This window comes from Eleutherodactylus coqui, chromosome 7, assembly GCF_035609145.1.
Source record: "Eleutherodactylus coqui strain aEleCoq1 chromosome 7, aEleCoq1.hap1, whole genome shotgun sequence".
In the NCBI taxonomy this organism is placed as follows: domain Eukaryota; kingdom Metazoa; phylum Chordata; class Amphibia; order Anura; family Eleutherodactylidae; genus Eleutherodactylus; species Eleutherodactylus coqui.
This window is the reverse complement of record NC_089843.1, coordinates 220603392-220625403: the sequence shown is the minus strand read 5'-3', so window position 1 is coordinate 220625403 and position 22012 is coordinate 220603392. Positions and strand designations below refer to the sequence as shown.

The 22012-nt window shown below is 48.2% G+C and overlaps 1 protein-coding gene across 12 annotated transcripts in view; it reads right to left on the bottom strand.

Moving 5' to 3' along the window:
• Positions 1-22012, bottom strand: part of PTPRS (protein tyrosine phosphatase receptor type S) — a 240551-nt gene that overhangs the window by 182988 nt on the left and 35551 nt on the right. For all 12 annotated transcript variants that reach the window (XM_066574433.1, XM_066574437.1, XM_066574434.1 and 9 more), the window contains exon 2: positions 6604-6742. In XM_066574433.1, coding sequence (XP_066430530.1) covers positions 6604-6679 — 76 coding nt within the window. In that variant the 5' untranslated portion in view covers positions 6680-6742. The remainder of the gene's footprint in view (positions 1-6603; positions 6743-22012) is intronic.

Here is a 22012-nt window from a genome sequence, read left to right as displayed (position 1 = left end):
CCTGATCTGGCCAGCCAGTCACTGCTATAGATGTGCACAGGGTTGGCACGTCATAGCAGAAGGTGCCAAAGGCTTCCTTGCATGTTCATTGGCTAAAAAAGTCGTAGTGCCCGCTCGAGTAACGAGTACTTCCGAGTATACTAATGCTCGAACTAGCATCAAGGTCGGATGAGCATGCTCGCTCATCTCTAGTTGGAAGCCTTCTTAGGCCTTCCTCAGATAGGCGTTTGCAGAAATTCCTCTGATTGCCTGAGCAAAGCTGAGTGACAGCCCGCTCAGCCAATCACAGCCAGCGCTGGATGCTCCAATAAATGGCTGTGATTGGAGCATCCAGCGCTGGCTGTGATTGGCTGAGCAGGCTGTCACTCAGCGTTGCTCAGCCAATCAGACCAGTCTCTTGCTGGAGGCGGGGATTTCCAATGTCCGTCACTAGCAAAAGATCGTCTGCTGACTTGACAAGTGCCCGGCAGTCTACACGGAGGTCCCGAGAGTCCCCAATGGCCAGGTGAATATGGAGTTTTTTTCCCCTCAGGTAGTGTAGCCCAAAACGCGGAACCGAGTTGGGCCGCCATTTCGGCAGCGCTGAAACCGCTGCACATTCATTTAAATGGGCGATGCAGGGCTGAAAACGGCCAAAGATAGAGCATGCATCACTGTCAAAGCACAGCGTTGGAAACGCTGCGTTTGACGCTTGTGTGAGCAGCCCTATTGAAATTAATAGGAGTGTTGTACAGCGTTTAGCGCAGCGCTAAAAAGACAGCGCTAAACGCTGTAAAAAACGTCTGCGTGAGGGAGGCTGGAATCGGCACACGTCATGGGGCGGAGCTACGCGATGACGCGTACAAGGGGGCGGAGCCAAAACGCTGATGCTTCCGAGCCGAAGGGAGAAGATCCATCTGCACAAGCGCGTCTAAAAAAGCAAGAAGACACCGAAATTAGACGGCACCATGGAGACAAGGACGCTAGCAACGGAACAGGTAAGTGAATAACTTCTGTATGGCTCATATTTAATGCACGATGTATATTACAAAGTGCATTAATATGGCCATACAGAAGTGTATAGACCCACTTGCTGCCGCGAGACAACCCCTTTAAGTTTAAATTAGAAGGGAGACCCATAGTGGCCAGCACTTGAGTGATTTTTCAGAACTAAAACATCATTTTACTTTTATACATTTTGTTAATGTTGTAGCCTGGTGCAAAAAAAAAAAAAAACTAACACCACATTTTCCCCATCACTCTCCGCACAGTACTCCATAATGACAAAGTGGAAACAGAATGCTCAAAATCTTTGTAATTAAAAACATTTTTTTAAACATTTTGCATTGACTAAGTACTCAGACCCTTTTATTGCTCTCATTTAGTCCTGGGGGCCTGGCATTTCTCCACATCTTTGAGATGTTTCTACAGCTTGATTAGAGTCACCAGTCGTAAATTCAGTTGATTGGACATCATTTTAAAAAAGACACATTCCTGTCTGTATAAGGTCTCACCGCTCACAATGCATATCCAAGTCAATACCAAGTCATGAGGAGGACGGAACTGCCTGTAGAGCTCAGAGACAGGATTGTGTGGAGGAGCAGATCTGGAGAAGGCGACAAAAACATTTCTGCTCCCCTGAAAGTTCCCAAGAGCCCAGCGGCCTCCATAACTCTTAAATGGCAAAAGTTTTTGAACAAATAGGACTCTTCCTAGAGCCGCCGACCCACCAAAATAAGTAATCAGGGAAGAAGGCCCTTGGTAAAAGAGGACACCAATAACCCAACGGTCACTCTGGCTGAGCTTCAAAGATCCTGTGTGCAGACGGGAGAAACTTCCGGAACGTCAACCATCACCGCAGCCTCCACCAATCTGGGCTTCATGGCAGAGTGGACAGAAAGAAGCCTCCTCAGTAAGACACATGAAAGCACATCTAAAAGGCACCTACAAAATCTCAGACTGAGAAACAAGATTTTCTGCTCTGATGAAACCAAGATGTAGTTTTTGGCTTCAAGTCTAAGTGGTCTGTCTGGAGGAAACCAGGCGCCGCTCATCTCCTGCCCAATGCTATCCCTACACTAAAGCATGGTTGTAACAGCATCATGGGGGTGTTCTTCAGCGTCTAAGACAGGGAGACTGGCCGGGGTTGATGGACAGCTGAATGGAGCAAAGTACAGAGATATTCTTAATGAAAGCCTGATCCAGAGGCCAAGGAACCTCAGTACTGGGCAGAAGGGTCCGCTTCCAACAAGACAATGCCCCTAAGCACATAAGCAAGACATAGGAGTCGCTTAGAGGCAACTCTGAAGGTCTTTGAGTGGCCCAGCCAGTGCCTGACTTGAACTTAATTGAAAATTTCTGAAGACACCTGAAAATGGCCGTCCATAGACGGCCCCCATCCAACCTGACAGCTTGGGAGGATCTGCAAAGACAAAAGGCAGAAAATCCCCAAAAGCAGGTGTGCAAACCTTGTGGCATCATACCCAAGACTACCGAAGGCTGGAATCTCTGCCAAAAGGAGCTACAACTAAATATGGAGTACAGGGTCTGAATATGTCAATGCAAAATGTTAGTTTTTCATTTGAGAAAAAAAATTACAAAAACATTCTAGCATCCTGTTTTTGCTTCGTCATCATGAGGTATTGAGTGCCCTAATGATGGGTAGAAGCCTGAATATTTTTTTTCATTTGCACAAGCCCACGTCATAAAATGTAGAAAAAGTGAAAGCGTCTGAAGACTTTGTGGACCCCTGTGAATTGCAGTTTTGTTAGTTCTCACACTGGCTATCATACAAGTACTAATCGTTTGATCTGCTAGTGAACATGTAGGACGGTGAAAGAACATGATGCAAGCGAACCTCAATGGCAGGTTGCCCAGAGTGCATCCCTGCAGCCGCACCGCCCTTTACCTACACATTTGAATGGGTTGGTCCTTCATAACTACGGCCTTTGGCCAGAATGCAATTTCAATGTTGGTTATGGTAGGAAACCGGCACCCTTCACATTAATATAAACTTTTTGAAGTCTACATATTTTTAATAGTAATTTTTGTTTTTTTCATAACTAGCTTTGAGGCTCATTTGATTAACAAACATTTTATTAATTTCCACAGTGGAAATAAAGTACATTATAAACAAGCATAGAGATTCCGATACATACAGATTTGCATATCGAGGCTCATTTTAAAGCAGACCGGAGTTTTAAACAAGTTTTCTAAAGTATACCCGGTTCTCCTCCTTTCCCCTGTCATTTGCTGCTGTTTGTACCCCATTTCAGGTTTATTAGTTCTGATTTTCAGGTGATCTTTGTCACGTATGCAGGGCGAGGGCGAGGAAGGAAAGGCTCTTAGGTTGTGGAGTGACTGGTACCCAACTTTCCAGACTCCTGAAAAGCGACCATGAGCCACAGCCACAACTCTACAGCAACCCACCTGGCCCTGCACTTATTAACAATTTGTCCCTCACTGGACAAGAGGAGAGAGGGGAAGGGACGATACCTATCGATCCCGCCTCTGGTCCTCAGACACTCTGCAGTATTGCAAGCTGGCAGTTGTTAGAATACAGGCTGATTTCTATCCAGCTTTCTCAGACTTCTGCACGCATGCGAAGCTGAAGCTCAAATCACCCACCTGGTCAGTTCTAACGCACTCCAGAGCTCTACAATATGCATACAAAACGCTGCCACCACCAATTTGGTTACGGTAAATTGGAACCCGATTTCTGAATACAATCTTCGGAGAATATGGTTTTGTGTTAAGACGGACGAGGCGAACTAATTAATTTAACGTTTAATTCTCAAAGAAAAGAGCAGTGCTTATTTACAGAAAAATACGAAAATGGTGTTATAGGATAAATGGCAAGAGACTTACATGTGATATCACAGACAGTAAAATAACAGGGATTAAAAGAAGAGAGTTACCATTCTGTGGCGTGGAGTCGCGCCAGAACTGCGGACCAGACCTCACGTATAGTGACCTCCAAGGGGCTGACCCCGAGCACACGTCTGTGTGCGATTTATAAACTCTCACTGGGGTAACTCCCACTTAGTTCCTTCCAGCCCCGTGGGGGATGGCTTATCTGGGGACACATAATTCCCTGAAATACATATTTCCTTCATAACTCCGTGTGGGTGTGACCCACCATGAAAATATGACAACAATGTTTCCTGTTGTGATTCCACGTGTGTTTTGAGCCCACGCATGAGTAGTTTTGGACGCATCTGATCCGAGATACGCAATTCTTGGTTCCTGAGTGTCGTGCAAATATGGTTGTTCCTGCATCTTATTTGCGGGGATGCGACATTCCATAAACTATCCTCGTTAGTGGGCTGCGACCTACAGATCTTTCATAACTCCTAAATTACATTTTCCTTTGTCTTACGGGCACGTTCTTTTGTTAACTTTGCCTCCAGAAGTTATCAGGTCAGTTAGGACCATTTGGACGAGTAAGGGAGGGAAAGAGCTACTGGGGGGTGAAGCCTGTTTCCTCTCCTTATTTCCTAACAAACATTTGCTGGCTCTGGCTCCAGAGGGGCTGTAGAACATCAAAGACCCCCTGAGGGGGAAGTGTAACAGCCTTTCCTGAAGTCTACTTCAAAGGTATTTCAGCACTCAGCTTTCCTATATGCGGAAAGACCATTAACTCTTCTCTCTACAAACTATACAAAATGACTGACAGACTACAACTTCCACATCACAATGCATATCCATCAATCACTCTGGTATCTATCTACCCTTCCAATATCTATCTAGTAAGGGGAAAGGATGTCAGCTCAGCTTTTCTAGTGTCCTGAATGTCAGCTGATTGAGACTGGATAGTTGGGGGGGACACTTTATTCATCTCTTTTTACTACAATCTTCACCATTTTTCTGCTGCCCTGCTATTTGCTTTCCACTAGGGGATGTCTCAAGGGGGGAGGTTTGGTGATGTGCCTGTAGTTCACTGTCTTGTACTTCCTCTCCCTCATTTCCCATGTGCATCTGCATTCTGCTGTCCCTGGTCTAATCAGTTTACTTTCCCAGGAACATTCAGGCATTCAGACACATTCTAGCCAAATGGTTGGTAACCCGAATATAATCCACTTTCTCTCACATACACATGTACTGTAACTGCAGGCAGAGACTGTAGAGATGGTCAGGATGGCAGACACTGAGTGCACAGCGGTAGCCTGTGTTAGGTACTGTGGGTACTGGGATGCCAGGATGTGGGGGAGGGACTAACAGTCATTGGATTGCAGAGGGGCTGTAAGGGAAACCCCTAATCGCAGCCGTTTCATACTTGATTTAGTGTGGTAAAACAACTATTTTTAATAGCAGTATATGACACGATTGATGAGACACACGGGCCATTACCTGAGCAAAGGTGGTCTGAAAAGTTAAAGCCCCTATAAAGAAGAAGATGAGTGCCCTGATTAAGTCCAGCGGGATGAGCGCTCCGAGGTTTCCACACTATTTTGATCAGATGTTTTTGAGTATATGTTGATGTGTGGTATGTTCCTGGCTGTTAGCAGTATCTGGGAGGAGGCGGACTGTGTCTGCATGCTCAGCTGGGCCATGTGTTAACCCTACATTCACTGGGCTGCACAGCAGATTTCCCCCATTCAGCCCAGCAGGACTTATTAACTCTTTGTTGGCTGTGAATCACACATTTACGGCATTTCAACCAGATATCAGCCACTTAAAATCAACATTAAAAAAATGTAAGTTATTTCAATACATATAAAATCATTTCAGGCCTTGTGCACAATAAACAACTTCAAGCTTATTTGCAAGTTAACCCCTTCCTGACCGCAATACTTCTATTTACGTCATGTAGTTGTGAAAGGTGTATAGCGCAGGCTCAGGGGCCAAGTCTGCTTCATCCCTGGCAGCCATCAGCTATTTCTGACAGCCTCCGATAACTGTCCTGATTAGAGTCAGCTCTGATCGTGGGCGTTAACTGTTTAAATGCCGTGGTCAAAGCAGAACGCCAAAAATCGAATTAAAAAAAGTGATCAAAAACACGCATGTTTCCCAAAAAAGGCACGAATAAAAACTTCAGCTCATCCACCAAAAAATGTGCTGTTACACAGCCCAGGTGACAAATGTCCAGGATCAAAGCCAGCTCTAATCCTAGCTATTGCAGCGGGAGCCCACACCATGCCAGCACCATAAATGTACCATAGCGAGTGTGAAATCCCACGGCGATTAGTTTTTAATTTCAGTTGTTTTAAAAAAAAAAGCAAATGTTGTAAACTTGTTGAACATGTATTAATAATAGAGATGAGCGAGTATACTCGTTTAGAGCAATTACTCGATCGAGCACCGCGATTTTCGAGTACTTCAGTACTTGGGTAAAAAGATTCGGGGGGCGCCGGGAGGCGTGGCGGTGCGGGGGGTAGCAGCGGGGAACAGGGGGGAGCCCTCTCTCTCTCCCTCTCCCCCCCCCACTCCGAGCTGCAACCCCCCACTCACCCACGGCACCCCCCCCCCCCGAATCTTTTCACCCGAGTACGGAAGTACTCGAAAATCGCGGTACTCGGGCGAAAAAGGGGCGTGGCCGAGTACGCTCGCTCATCTCTAATTAATAAGCATTTAAAATGAACATCCGAAAATGTTAAAGTAAAAACTAAACAATAGTCGACTTACTGTCAGCCTTGAGTCCGGCAAGAAGAAGGAGATGGCTTATTATGCACACCAGGATAACCATGCTGGGGTTCCGCATGATCCCTCAACTTCTCCTTGGTTCAGTGCAGCCAATATCCTGGATTCAAACTGGCAGCAGCGGCTGCAAAGACAACAAGATATTCAATCAAATACAGTTTCCTGCCATCAATCCCATCAAAAAAAAACATAAAAATGTTCAACTTCAGACCATTGCCGGAGATGCATTATAGACACGGGTTCAATGCTGCACATATGGTGGCAGTGCCCACCTTAAAGCGCCTTTTTGGCAAGATCTACAGACTTTATAAAGCCATAAGTAGAATCCCAAACAGGCATGACCCCAGAGGCAGCACTTCTGTCCGTGTTTTCAGGCCAGATTTCAAAATCTAAAAAGGATTGCGACACACTATAAAGGCTATGGGCCAAATCAATCCCAGATACTGGGAGCAAAACACTGCAGTTTAAAGGGCAGCCTGGGTAGAGGCTAAGGACTTCCTGAAAAACTTGGAGGAATTCGGATGCTCTGACGTTGATCTAGAACGCACAGGCCTTAACTCCACTTGGACCGTATGGACAAACTTAGTGACCGATTCTCCTTCTCTAGATGGCGGTTGGACGGTTCCCTCTCATACGGTTTATCGTCCACAGAGCACCTTATTCTTCTCCTTCTATCCCCTACCTAAAACCTTTTCTTCTTTCCCTTTTTTAATCAGGTCCGGGTACAACTACTATGTCTGGGTTTAACTATATCTAACAGACTGCCCGGAGGTTGCTTGTCCCAACTTCATGGAATCCCACTTCGTTTTAGGATTTATTTTAAGAACTAGATTGACCTGATATTTGCTCCGCGAACATAAAAGGTTTCAGCAGTGCTGCTTGTGAACCTCTGAATCGGATTGGTTTGGTGATTGTTTAGAGGGTCACTTTGTATTTGGAGCAGATATCTAATATAAAAAAGACGACACGTCTCTCTCTTTTTATCTCGGTCAGTCTGTCTTTCTCTCTCTCTGTGTCTCACTCTCTGTCTCTCTTTCATTGTCTCTCTGACTCTTTCATTGTCTGTCTCTGTCCATTTCTGTCTCTCTCTCTCTCTGTCTGTCACTCTGTCTCTCACTCTCATTGTCTGTCTGTCTCTCACTGTCTCTTTCGTTGTCTGTCTCTGTCCCTCTCTGGCGCGATCGTTCTTTCTGTCTCTATTACTCTCTCTGGGTCTCTATCGCTCTCTGTCTATCACTCTATTGTTATCTCTATTTGTCTCTCTACGCTCTCTGTTTCTTCTGTCTTTCTATCATTCTCCCTTTGTCTCTCTATTCCTCTATTTCTGTCTCTCTCTATCACTCTGTCTCTCTACTGCTCTGTGCCTCTCTTTCTATCGCTCTCTCATTGTCTCTCTCTCTATCATTCTGTCTCTATTGCTCTCACTATGTCTCTCTATATCACTCTCTCTATTGCACTCTATCGTTGTCTCTATCGCTTTCTCTCTGTTGCTCTCACGCTGTCTTTCTCTATTGCTCTCTCTCTATCGTTGTCTCTCTCGCTCTCGGTTGTGCAGTGTATGGTGCAGCTTAGCAGTGTATGCTGTGTTGCTTAGCAACGCTTCACTCATTCCAGTGCACGCCTGAAGCACAGCAGCGCCACCCATAGACCTAACATTGTAAGTTTCAACCTGCCTGAACACCCACTGGCGATGCGAGAGTGATTGAAAACACATATAATGAAACCAATGACTTTCAATGGTTTCATTCTCATTAGCGATGCTTTCACTGGACCCTCACAGTGCCAAGAAGAATCTGTGATTTCGCCCATTGTTTTCAATAGGGCCGCCGGCAGCGGCGCTAGCCCCATTGAAAACATAGGGAGTACATTGCGCTCCCCTGACACAGCTGTGACAGAGGTCCACAATGCTATCCCATTGCTTTTAATGAGGCCAGCACTGTTGCAGCCCCATTGAAAGAAATGGAATGAAGGCCACCACCGCGGCAATGATTTTCAGGGAAGGGCTTGAAATATAAACCCTTTCCTGAAAATCATGGTTAGCTTTAATAAAAAGATTAACTCACCTAGAAGAGCTGCCTGGCTCTTCTCTCCGGCCCTGGCAGTCATCTTCTGTGTTCTGGAGGCCGGGGATTTAAAAAGCCCATCCTCCAGAAAGCGCTGCCTCGGATTGGCTGAGCGCTGTGGCCAATGAGAGGCAGCGCCCAGCCGTCATTGAATGACAGCTGAGTGCTGCCTCTGATTGGCTGAACTCTCAGCCGATCAGAGGGCAGCACTCAACTGTCATTCAATGCGCCAGCAGTGCTAGACCAATTGAAAACATGGGGAGTACATTGCGCTCCCCTGACACAGCTGTGGCAGGGGATTCCTTTATCCAATCAGAGGCAGCACTCCGCTGTCATTCAGTGACGGTTGGGCGCTGTCTCTAATTGGCGACAGCGCTCAGCCAATCAGAGCAGCGCTTTCTGGAAGCGGGGATTTTTAAATACCCGGCCTCCAGAACACAGAAGACGACTGCCGGGGCCGAAGAAGAAGAGACGGATGTCTCTTCTAGGTGAGGTAATCTTTTTATTTATTTATTTACAGCTAGCCATGATTTCCAGGCAAAGGCTTATATTTCAAGCCCTTCCCTGAAAATCATTGCCACGGTGGTAGCCTTCATTCCATGGCTTTCAATGGGGCTGCAGCAGCAACAGCCCCATTGAAAGCAGTAGGATATCATCACGGACCTCTGCCACTGCTGTGACAGGGCATTCCTTCATCCCCGCGGGGATGAAGGAATCCCCTGTCATAGCTGTCACAGCTGTGTCAGGGGAGCGCAATGTACTCCCTATGTTTTCAATGGGGCCGGCACTGCTACCGCTGGCCCATTGAGAACAATGGGTGATATCGCAGATTCTTCTTTGCGATGCGAGGTTGCAGTGAAAATATCGCTAATAACAATGAAACCATTGAAAATCATTGCTTTTATTATCATGCGTTTTCACTCTCTCTCAATGCAAGGAAGTCGTATTGCCAGTGGGTGCAGCAGCGGTGAGCATGCGTGTCATCTAATGACACCAACATCATACACCAAAGGTAAAGCAAAGGGGGCAAGAAAAGGCATGTAGGCTGATTTATATTAGATTATGTGCAATTTCAGTTTATTGTTCCTTAATCAATGCCAATGTACAGATTCTGCGGCTTCGATAAAAACCTTTTAAACATAAAAACTTTGGTTCTGCGGAGATGACTTTTCAGAGGTCATCTTATTATCCCTGACAGTATTACCTGGACAGGTCATACCTGCAGTATATATAGAGAACACCGAATCCCAACATTTAGGCCTCATGTCCACGGGAAAAATATGATTTAGGATCCGCAGCGGATCACCCGCATGCGGATCCGCACCCCATAGGGATGCATTGACCACCCGCAGGGTAGATAAATACCGAAGGATGGTCAATAAAAGGGATTTTTAAAAAAATGGAGGATGAAAAAATCTGGACCATGCTCCATTTTCGTGCGGGCGACGTGCCGCCGGCGTGAGGAATTCATCCGCCGGCCGAAAAAGAAGATCCGGCCGCGAGGAAGAGCAGACCTTCCCCGCCCGCTACGGATAGGTAAATTCTTTTAAATTCTTATTTTCAGCGCTCATGTCCGCGGGGCAGGAGGGACCCGCTACGGATTCTACATGTAGAATCCGTAGCGGGCCTGATTTTCCCCGTGGACATGAGGCCTTACAGTAGAGGATGGGCACAACCACAACCCTTCCTGCACAATTACCTCTCTACAGGCCATACAGCATGTCTAGAGCACTGTCCCATAGAAGCCAATGAATAACAGTCTACAGGTTCGCATGGACCATGGGGCTGCCGTAAGGCTCATCTCTGAATGTTAGCAGCTCCTATAGTCAGATATAGAAAGTACAATTAAAAAATGCACCTGCATTGTATGGCGCAGAATTGGCTCCCGCTCCCCTTCATACAAACCCCCGACTGCACAAGTAGTAGCGTAAATAATGACCAGGCCTGTTTGCGCCTTAGGCCTCATGTTCACAGGCGGATTTGATTTGCAGACACCGCGCAGGAGATCTGCAAATCAAGCCACCCATAAATCTCCAGCCCGAAGAGATGCCGAAGAAGAGTGTCGGCGACCTGCAAGAAGACGCGCTGGAGAGGACATCGCTTCTAAAGGTGATGTATTTTTTTCTTTTTGTCCTGCAGCTAGGGATTATTTTTGGGGCAGGTCTTATATTTCTTTGGTTCAATGCGGTTCTCCCTTATCTGAAAAATCCAACTGGGCACACAGTCAGTTCAGCCAGCGGATTCCTACTAAAGGCTCATTTACACACAAAGGCAATCTTTCAAAACAATTGAAAGATTGACAGTTCTAGCAATCATTTTGCATAAAGTGTTAATGGACACCAATGTCCATTAGCACTTTACCAGCTTCATTTGCATGTAAATGAGCCTCCGGGAGCTGCTTGCAGAACACAGCAGGTAGTCTGAGTTCTGCAATCAGCTCCTTTGTTCTCGCATGGGCTGTCAGGGACTGTTGGCATGAATGCAATGTAATCAGACCCTCCCGTGGAGAACACAGCATGCAGCCGCTGCTATCTACTCTCTGGCTGAATTATGGATTTTAAGCTCACCTTAAAATCATTGTTCAGCCAAAGAATAAACGATGGTATAATTTACATGCAATAATTCGCTCATATGCCATCGTTTGAAGGAATTTTGAGTGTTAATCGTTGTGTGTAAATGGGGCTTAAATCGCCACTTCTGCTTGCATACAAATATACCGCTGTTTACTAGCTTCCATGCAAATGTATTCTGCTAACTGTGAATCAGTGGATATCTACAAGTGTTAGTAAAAGTGAGCCCTACTGATTCAACCTTCCTCTCGGCTTCTGGGTTATTGCTATTAATTCCATTATTGTGTGCACAGCGCCGGCGTCACCATTATCATTTATTGTAAAAAGCATCAACACCCATTTAAACCGCAAACAATGCACAAATGCAGAGATCCGCTATTATGGGCGAGCGGACACATGCGGTAATGATGAGCACCGTTATGTTTTCCTCTAACAGTTGCATCGATCCCCTGACACAAACTCACCCTAAGTGCTGAGACTGACGTATACCGGTTGCTATAGCAACCCATTTGTCCAGACATTCCACAGAATGAAGGCAGCTTGTATTTCAATAGGCAATGCTACGACTATTGCAGTGTACTACATACATCAAGGTTTTTATATGGTTTTTAAATAAAAGTCAAAGATTCTCCCCCCCCCCCCCCCCCAAACACAAAATCTATACAATTGTGCCCATCTGGACGTAGATATAAAAAGTCTACAGACCCCTAGTGGTAAATGCCAGGTTTGTCATGTTACAATATCTGACAAATCTCAGATTTCCACCTTCAGTGCGACCCGTTATCGTTATAATTTCATTAAAAAACAAACTGAAATCTTAAATGGATGAAAAGAAACAACTAAAATGATGTGGCTGCATTAATCTGCAGACCCTAAAACTAATACTTTGTTAATGTTCCCCCTGACTTTATGACAGCGCTCAGCCTTTATGGGTCGGTGTCGGCCAGCATGGCACATCTTAACTTGGCAATCTATGGCCACTGTTCCTTGCAAAAGTGCTACAAATCTGCTAGATTACAAGGGCATCTGGTGTGTAGCGCCCTCTTCAGGTCACCCACAGATCTTCAATGGGATTAAGGTCTTGGCTCTGGCTGGGCCATTCCAGAACTTAGATCTTCCTTTGATTTGGAGGTATGCTTTGGGCCGTCGTGCTGAAAGGTGGAATTCCTCTTAAGTTTCAGCTTTTTAGCAGAAGTCTGAAGGTTTGGACTGATATTGGGAACGGTTCATAATTCCCTCCACATTGACTAAAGCCCTAGTTCCAGCAACATGAAAACAGACCCCACATAATGCTGCCCCCACCATAATCACTGCGGGGCTGGTGGATTTCTGGTGGTGGCAGTGTTGGCTTTCCACCAAACATACCTTTGGAATTATGGCCAAACAGTTCAACCTTGTTCTCATCCGACCTACATCAAGTCTGCCATAAATATTGCAGCGGTGCAGAGACCCCAGACACCTGACATACGTGGGGAACTGGGAGGGTAAAGTGATGGCTTGTCATGGCAGCACTTACCAAACTCCTTTCCCGGAGGCAAGTATACTAATAGATCATAGACTGAACATGAGTCAACAATGTGATGCAGCAGCCAAAAAGGCAAACACAGATCTGGGATGTATTCAGAGAAGCAGAGAGTCTAGATCCCGTGAGGTCATTATCCCCTCTACACTTCCTTAGTCAGACCTCATCTGGAATACTGTGTCCAGTTCTGGGCACCCCACTTTAAAAAAGACAGACAAACTGGAGCAAGTTCAGAGAAGAGTTACCAAGATGGTGAGCGGTCTGCAAATCATGTCCTATGAGGAACGGTTAAAGGATCTGGGAATGTTTAGCAGAAGAGAAGGCTGAGAGGAGACTTAATAGCGGTCTACAAATATCTGAAGGGCTGTCACAGTGCAGAGGGATCAGCCCTATTCTCATCTGTACAAGGAAAGACTAGAAGCAATGGGATGAAACTGAGAGGAGACACAGATTAGATATTAGACAGCGAGGGGGATCAATGAGTGGGACAGGTTACCACGGGAGGTGGGGAGTTCTCCCTCAATGGACATGTTCAAACAGAGGCTGGACAGACATCTGTCTGGGATGAGCAGGGGGTTGGACCCGATGACCCTGGAGGTCCCTTCCAACTCTACCATTCAATGATTCTACAACACAACACCTCCCCCCTTTTATTAGGTCTGTTTCTTAGAAATAAGTTGTATCCCTCAAGCCTTGTGTTCCAGTCATGTGTATCATCCCACCAAGTTTCCGTGATGCCTATGACATCATATTACTCTTCCTGGGTTTTCTGCTGCGGAAGTCTCACGGTTTTTCTGTGCAGACCTACTGTGGTCATTCCGCGAGATTTCAGGGGGATTTATGCCCCATGTGACCACAGCCTTATAGTTAGATTTCATATTATATATAAAAAAATAAAACATTTATTTGTTTTGGTCAGTCTATATGCTATTGGACTTTTGCGTTTACGAGATTAATGAGAGGCCTCAGTCAATGATAGAAAGCTGAGGGTGGTTATTTATGCATACATAATTAATACTCTGAGTCACCACTACTAATGGGTACCACAGGGGGCAGTATTGGGCCCTATTCTTTTTAATACATTTATTAATGACCTGGTAGAAGGATTATACTGTCAAATATCAATATCTGCAGCTAATAGCTATGTATAGATATATCAGGGGTCAGTACAGAGATCTCACCCATCATCTATTATACCCAGGACTATAACAAGAGGGTGCTCTAATAACTATGTATAGATATATCAGGGGTCAGTACAGAGATCTCACCCATCATCTATTATACCCAGGACTGTAACAAGGGGGCGCTCTAATAACTATATATAAAACATCAGGGGTCAGTACAGAGATCTCACCCATCATCTATTATACCCAGGACTATAACAAGAGGGCGCTCTAATAACTAATGTATAGATATATCAGGAGTCAGTACAGAGATCTCACCCATCATCTATTATACCCAGGACTATAACAAGGGGGCGCTCTAATAACTATGTATAATATATCAGGGTCAGTACAGAGATCTCTCCCATATTATACCCAGGACTGTAACAAGGGGGTGCTCTAATAACTATGTATAGATATATGAGGGGTCAGTACAGAGGTCTCCCCCATCATTTATTATACCCAGGACTGTAACAAGGGGGTGCTCTAATAACTATGTATACATATATCAGGGGTCAGTACAGAGATCTCTCCCATATTATACCCAGGACTGTAACAAGGGGGCGCACTAATAACTATGTATAGATATATGAGGGGTCAGTACAGAGGTCTCCCCCATCATCTATTATACCAGGACTGTAACAAGGGGGCGCTCTAATAACTATGTATAGATATATCAGGGGTCAGTACAGAGATCTCTCCCATCTTCTATTATACCCAGGACTGTAACAAGGGGGCGCTCTAATAACTATGTATAGATATATGAGGGGTCAGTACAGAGGTCTCCCCCATCATCTATTATACCAGGACTGTAACAAGAGGCTGCTCTAATAACTATGTATGGATATATCAGGGGTCAGTACAGAGATCTCTCCCATCACCTATTATACCCAGGACTGTAACAAGGGGCACGCTCTAATAACTATGTATAATATATCATGGGACAGTACAGAGATCTCTCTCATCATCTATTATACCCAGGTCTGTAACAAGGGGGCGCTCTAATAACTATGTATAGATATATCAGGGGTCAGTACAGAGATCTCTCCCATCATCTATTATACCCAGGACTGTAACAAGGGGGCGCTCTAATAACTATGTATAATATATCAGGGGTCAGTACAGAGATCTCACCCATCATCTATTATACCCAGGAGTGTAACAAGGGGGCGCTCTAATAACTATGTATAATATATCAGGGGTCAGTACAGAGATCTCTCCCATCATCTATTATACCCAGGACTGTAACAAGGGGGCGCTCTAATAACTATGTATAGATATATCAGGGGTCAGTACAGAGATCTCTCCCATCATCTATTATACCCAGGACTGTAACAAGGGGGCGCTCTAATAACTATGTATAATATATCAGGGGTCAGTACAGAGATCTCACCCATCATCTATTATACCAAGGACTGTAACGTCTAGAGGAAAGAAGGTCTCTACACCAACAACAAAGGAGATGCTTTAATGTAGGAGCAGTGAGACTATGGGTATTAGTGTATCCTGACGCTACCAGGAAGTCCTAGTGGAGTCAAGATTGACAGGGGGAGACGCCCCCAGAACGTGATTGGCTGCAGAGGAACTTCAGCTGAAGGTCCTGGCAGGCCACTAAAGGTACAATGTACACAGTGGACAGCCGCGCAGCCCCATTTGGAAGGGAAGCGGAGAGTGGGGTCTGCAGCAGCCATTGCACAGCACTGTGTGGCGTCGTGACCTGCGGCTGACCCCCCCATTAATTTCTTGTAGCAGCACAGCCACGTCATTTTAACCTCGGCTTGCCGTTCAGAGCGGGCGGCTGTCCACCCTCCCCCTTCTTGGTGTCCCCTCTCCACCCGGGAGCAGAGAGCCTATAGCGGGCAGAAGAGAGAGCAGAGCCAGCACATCGGAGCACAGAGCCACGGCGGCGGACAGTGAGGGAGCGACGGCCGATGTGGGTTACACTGAGGAAGGGGGACGGGGACCCTATGGGGAAGGCTGGAGGGCAGTGGGCACCATTACTGTAACATCGTTGAGCGGGAGGACGGACACGGCAGCGCCAGGAAGAAACAAGCAGAAGCGGCTTTCGGACTCCATGCAATGCAGGCAAGTCGGGGCAGACAGTGAGGGAGCGGTAGGTTCCAATCAGGAATGTTAACTTGATAAGTGTCATCCTACAGCTGCATCTTACAGGTATCTACACGCTGGTAGAACTTTAAAACTTTGACCCAATAGGGAGCCAGGGGTGTGAAAGGGTCGTTCCCCCAGTCAAACCCCTAGCTTCCGGTGGTGTCAAGATACACCAATACCAAGACTATGTAACTTTCTCCTGACGACATGGTGATGGAGACCTCGATAAAAAGAGTTTAAGAGAGGCCTGGATGTCTTTCCCTGAGTGATACGATATTACATGTTGTGACTGTTCTCAGTTAGAGAAAACAAGTCATCTTGTAGATAGGATACCTTTTAATGGATAATAAAAATACATGAGGTTATAGCGAGCTTTCAGACCTCACAGGGTCCTTCTTCAGGCCATATGTCTGAATCATTATGCCTGAAGGATTCTGAGAGGATCTGAAAGCTCGCTGTAACCTCATGTATTTTTGTTAGTCATTAAAAGGTATCCTATCTACAAGATTACCTGGTTTCTCTTACTGAGAACAATCCCATTGGCTCTGCTGGTGACTCGGCCCAAACCTTTTTTATTACATGTTGTATCACCGATTGCTTTAGAGGAGTTGCCAGATCACAGTTGGGAAGAAATGTTTTTTGCCTTGAATGAGAAAAATCATCTTCTACCTCATTGGGGTTTTTTGACTTCCATTGGATTGATATGATGGAGGTTGTCTGACCCGCAGCTCATCTGCAAAGGACATTGTGGATGGGTCGCGGATACCCAACGTCATCGCCTATCAATGGTGCAGGAAAAACAATTTAAAGAGAAAAAAAAACCACCTGTAGTGTTCGTGAAAAGAAGGTCCGCGGGGGTCATCAGCCGCAGTCCGAGCCAGATTCTGCTGCGGGCTCCCGTGTGAGACCGGCTTAACTGGTACAAGGTATCAATGCATTAGAAATGAAGGATTCTGTCTAGAACTGAATTTGAGGGCCGGTTTGCCCAATTTAGAGCCTCGTATCAGTACTCTGCAGCTGTATTTATTTACTCTGGCGCATCTATAAGCATGGTGTACGGCTGCACTGTGTACATACGGCTCGGGGCTGAACGGCAGCATCAAGCTAATTGCATAGTATTCAGTCCGCTGAACACAATCTATGAGAAGCAAACAACCCCTTTAATATGTGGGGCGATTCCTGCAGCAGACCGTGCGGCGTGATTCACACATGCAGCTCTCGGGGTGAATCCCTTGTGATGTATGGATATGCACCTTATTCCTTCGCCTGAAGTCACACGGTGCGCTTGAACCGCAAGCACTCCTTCCCCACGAGCCGACCACCATTTTTACCAGGTCTTTTATGCATCGAAAACACAGCAAACATTCCAAAAACGGGGGACTTTCCTGGTACAATTTTGATCACAACTTAAAGCAACCGTCCAGAGTTTCAAGCCAAAATTCTGTCCTTGGACCAAAGGGTTGCGGTAGATTAGCCGCAGGTTTTTTCTTTACGGTCCCTACGATCTGCCGGTTTCAGTCCTGTTTTTGGCCATCCAAGATCGCCGCTGCCGTCTTCAGACTACCTAATCCCCACAATGCATTGTTCTTTCTTGCGTGTTCTTTTTAGTGAAATAAGCCACAAACTATTGAAGAATTGAGAAGGAATATTGTACAAGAAACACAAGACACGCTGGCAGACAGTTCAGCAATATGGGGTGCAGGCGGGCCGCCTGTCATGAGGGCTTCCCCATTCTCACCAAGTATGTTCTGACCAAATTTCATTAGTCTTGGAGTTCTAGGCTGCAGTGAGTGGGAAACCCTGTATGAGCGGTGATAACAAGAGGATTGTCCGGCCGCATGCATTACGCTCATTCACACCTTTAGATTTAAAGAGACTGATCTTCCCCACACATAGCGGTAGTACCATCAGGGGCACGAGGACGGCCATGAGCCTAGGAGCAGTGTACAGACAGGGCAGGGATGATTTGGGCAGCCGAGTGTCGCTAGCCCCTCAGGAAACACTTTTTAGCAAGTTTAACGGGATAATGTTTAAATGGAAACTACAATCATTGACAAAATTAAAACTACATCACAGTGAGCCACAGGGGGGCGTCCCAGGGAGCCACGGGGGGGCGTCACAGGGAGCCACGGGGGGGGGGGGGTCCCAGGGAGCCACGGGGGGGGGGGGGGGCGTCCCAGGGAGCCACAGGGGGGGGGGGGGCGTCCCAGGGAGCCACAGGGGGGGGGGGGCGTCCCAGGGAGCCACGGGGGGGGGGGGGGGGCGTCCCAGGGAGCCACAGGGGGGGGGGGGCGTCCCAGGGAGCCACAGGGGGGGGGGGGCGTCCCAGGGAGCCACAGGGGGGGGGGGGGCGTCCCAGGGAGCCACAGGGGGGGGGGGCGTCCCAGGGAGCCACAGGGGGGGGGGCGTCCCAGGGAGCCACAGGGGGGGGGGGGCGTCCCAGGGAGCCACAGGGGGGGGGGGCGTCCCAGGGAGCCACAGGGGGGGGGGGGGCGTCCCAGGGAGCCACAGGGGGGGGGGGGCGTCCCAGGGAGCCACAGGGGGGGGGGGGGCGCCCCAGGGAGCCACAGGGGGGGGGGGCGCCCCAGGGAGCCACAGGGGGGGAGCGTCCCAGGGAGCCACAGGGGGGGAGCGTCCCAGGGAGCCACAGGGGGGGAGCGTCCCAGGGAGCCACAGGGGGGGGGGGGCGTCCCAGGGAGCCACAGGGGGGGGGGGGCGTCCCAGGGAGCCACAGGGGGGGGGGGGGCGTCCCAGGGAGCCACGGGGGGGGGGGGGGGGCGTCCCAGGGAGCCACGGGGGGGGGGGGCGTCCCAGGGAGCCACGGGGGGGGGGGCGTCCCAGGGAGCCACGGGGGGGGGGGGGGGCGTCCCAGGGAGCCACGGGGGGGGGGGGGGGGCGTCCCAGGGAGCCACAGGGGGGGGCGTCCCAGGGAGCCACAGGGGGGGGGCGTCCCAGGGAGCCACAGGGGGGGGGCGTCCCAGGGAGCCACAGGGGGGGGGGCGTCCCAGGGAGCCACAGGGGGGGCGTCCTAGGTTATTAAAGTGCACAACGTCTGTCAGCCCGATGTCACGTCTGCATCAGAACGTCCCGGAGGAGGTTCCATCACAGATCCGGCTGAAAATACCCCAAGAAAAAACCCTGCATGCAGCTCAAAAAGCAGGGCAGCTGGGTGGGAAGCGGGCGGACCCCAGTATAGCGAATGGGGTCTATGCGGCGCTGTGCAGTCCACAGACAGAACCGTTCGGACGCGGGGATTCCCCCTTCAGGCTCCCTGAACTGAGTAGGAAAGTGGCATTCCTGCCGCAGATGTGAAGCCACCCTTTAACTAGCAGCCATTTTTGGGGTTTTTGTTTTTTCATCCTTGCCTGTACCCCCATCATTTTTCCATCCATACAGCGGTAGAAGGACTTTTTTGTCGGAATAGTTGTCTTTTTGTAATGGATAAATATAATGTGTTGGAAAGTCCTTAAAAAAAAAAAAAAAAAAAAAAGAGCAAGTTGGGTGAACTAGGAAAACACACATTTTTCAGGGGTTTTACTTATGTGGCGTTCATGGAGCGGTGACCATCACAATGCGGCCTTTATTCTGAGGGTCCGCACCATCGTGACCATATTAGGTTTAGAGGTTTGGTTTTTTTTGCTTTGATATATTTGACAAATTAAAACCGGTTTTATTAAAATTAATAATAATAATCCCTATCTTTATTGACAGAGGCACGCTGTGCAGCGCCTCATATTGGGTTTCGTCTCCATTGGGACTTTTTGGAGTACACACTCCATGCAGTTGTTGACCTTTGAACCCAGGACCCCAGTGCTGCAATAGTGCTAGCCTCTCAGCCACTTTATATTTCGAGCCCATAACTTATTTTTTGGCTATGGGGGTGTGTAAGGCAGGCTGTGGTTGGGGCGCACAAAACATTTAGATCACTTTGTATTCAATCCTTATTGGGAGAAGGGGTAACAAAACCCTCCCCAGCTCGGGCATTCTGCATTTTTTACAGCATGTGAGATAATGCAATACTCCTGCACACGGGATTCCCACAGCGGAGTTCAACCCGGTGACCCCAGCTTACCTGTCCGGCGGCTTCTGCACACATGCATCGTAGCCGCCCACGCTAGGGGGTTGCGCGTATCCCGCGCTACTTCCGCAGTGACTTCTCATTCGGGTTACGCAGCGCTCGCTCACTAATACAGCGAATGTGAAGACTCAATGATGCTCCTTTATACAAGCCAAAGATGTCTGAGCCGGCTGCATGAGAGCCAACGAGTTAGCGGTGACGTCAGTCGCTCAAATGAGAATCGGCTCACCTAAAGTGACATTTTGGCCGAGTGCCCACGGACGGATTATTGCTGCAGAATTCGTGGTCAAACACCCGCTGCGAGTTCCACAGCAATGTCCGTCCATAGACATGCCAGGCTAAACGATTCTTCCCTGTCCAAGAGCGGAAATCAACTGCGCTTTTCCGTTCGTGGAGAATCGCAACATGTTCTAATTTGCGAGTAAAATCGCACAGACGGCTTCCATTGCAGTCAAAGCCGGCGCTGCGCATCACGCCAGACGAGGCGCTCGTGGTGTATCCGGAGAGGTGAGTATAGGGTCTCTGAGGGGTGCAGAGTCTGATTCCGCTGTGAGATTTCGTGGGTGCAGGCAGCGGCTCCTCTCCTGCTCCCCTCATCCCTGCAGACACGTCCCCCAGTAGTTCTGCCTCCCCTCCAGCACACAAGGTGGGTGCAGGCAGCGGCTCCTGCACCCCTCATCCCTACGGACACGTCCCCCAGTAGTTCTGCCTCCCCTCCACCACACAAGGTGGGTGCAGGCAGCGGCTCCTCTCCTGCTCCCCTCATCCCTGCAGACACGTCCCCCAATAGTTCTGCCTCCCCTCCAGCACACAAGGTGGGTGCAGGCAGCGGCTCCTGCACCCCTCATCCCTACGGACACGTCCCCCAGTAGTTCTGCCTCCCCTCCAGCACACAGGGTGGGTGCAGGCAGCGGCTCCCCTCATCTGACAAGAGGTGAACTATTTCATGTGCACAGATGCAGTTCAGTTGGTGTTAATCAGGGCTGTGAGGGTTAACACACGTTCGGATTCCTGCGCCCCATCATCCCGTGTGACCGCATGCGGTGACTGAACCAGAACTCTTTGGTTCCTACACGCAGAACGACATACATAACCAGCAAGCAGTCCTTCTGCACGACGGTCTGCTTACAGTGAATGGACGCTTCCTAAATGCCTCAAGCAGTTAACACAAAAGGGTCCGTCACCGCCAATTCCTTAGTTAAAAAGTCCCTCTTCGTTGCAATGTATAAGGCCCCCGTCAATGTATAAGGCCTCCTTCACACGGGCGGCACGACATTACTGCAAGAAAATCCCAGCAATATCACATCGGTGCTCCGTGCGATATCGCTGCGTTTTCTTGCGGTAATACCGCGATTTTGTGACGCTACATGCGAGGTTCTTCAGGGGAGGGGGCTTGAAATATAAGCTCTACCCCCAAAATAAGCCCTAGCTGCAGGCACTTTCATCTACGGTGCGGGTCTCCTCTTCACCTCCACACTTGTCTTCAGTCTTCTGCCCTTTCTGCATTAGAGGATCAAAATCCTTACCTCCAGGAAGGGCTGTCTGTGATTGGTTCACGAGTGCCCTGACTCAGCCAATCATTGCCTGCGCTCGATGAACCAATCACAGCCATTCATTCATTGAATGGCTGTGATTGGTTCAACGAGCATTGCCTCCGATTGCTGAGCCACGGAGCTTGTCAACCAATCACAGCCAGCCCTTTCTGGAGGCAGGGATTTTGATCCTCCAATCCAGGAAGGGCTGGCAGAAAACTTCAAGCAAGTGCTGGGGAGCTGTAGAGGAGAAGACACGCCGGAGATGACAGCACCTCTGAGTTGATGTATTATTTTAGTTTCCTCCTGCAGACAGGGCTTAGTTTAGGGCTTTGACAGTAGGATTTCACGTTTTCA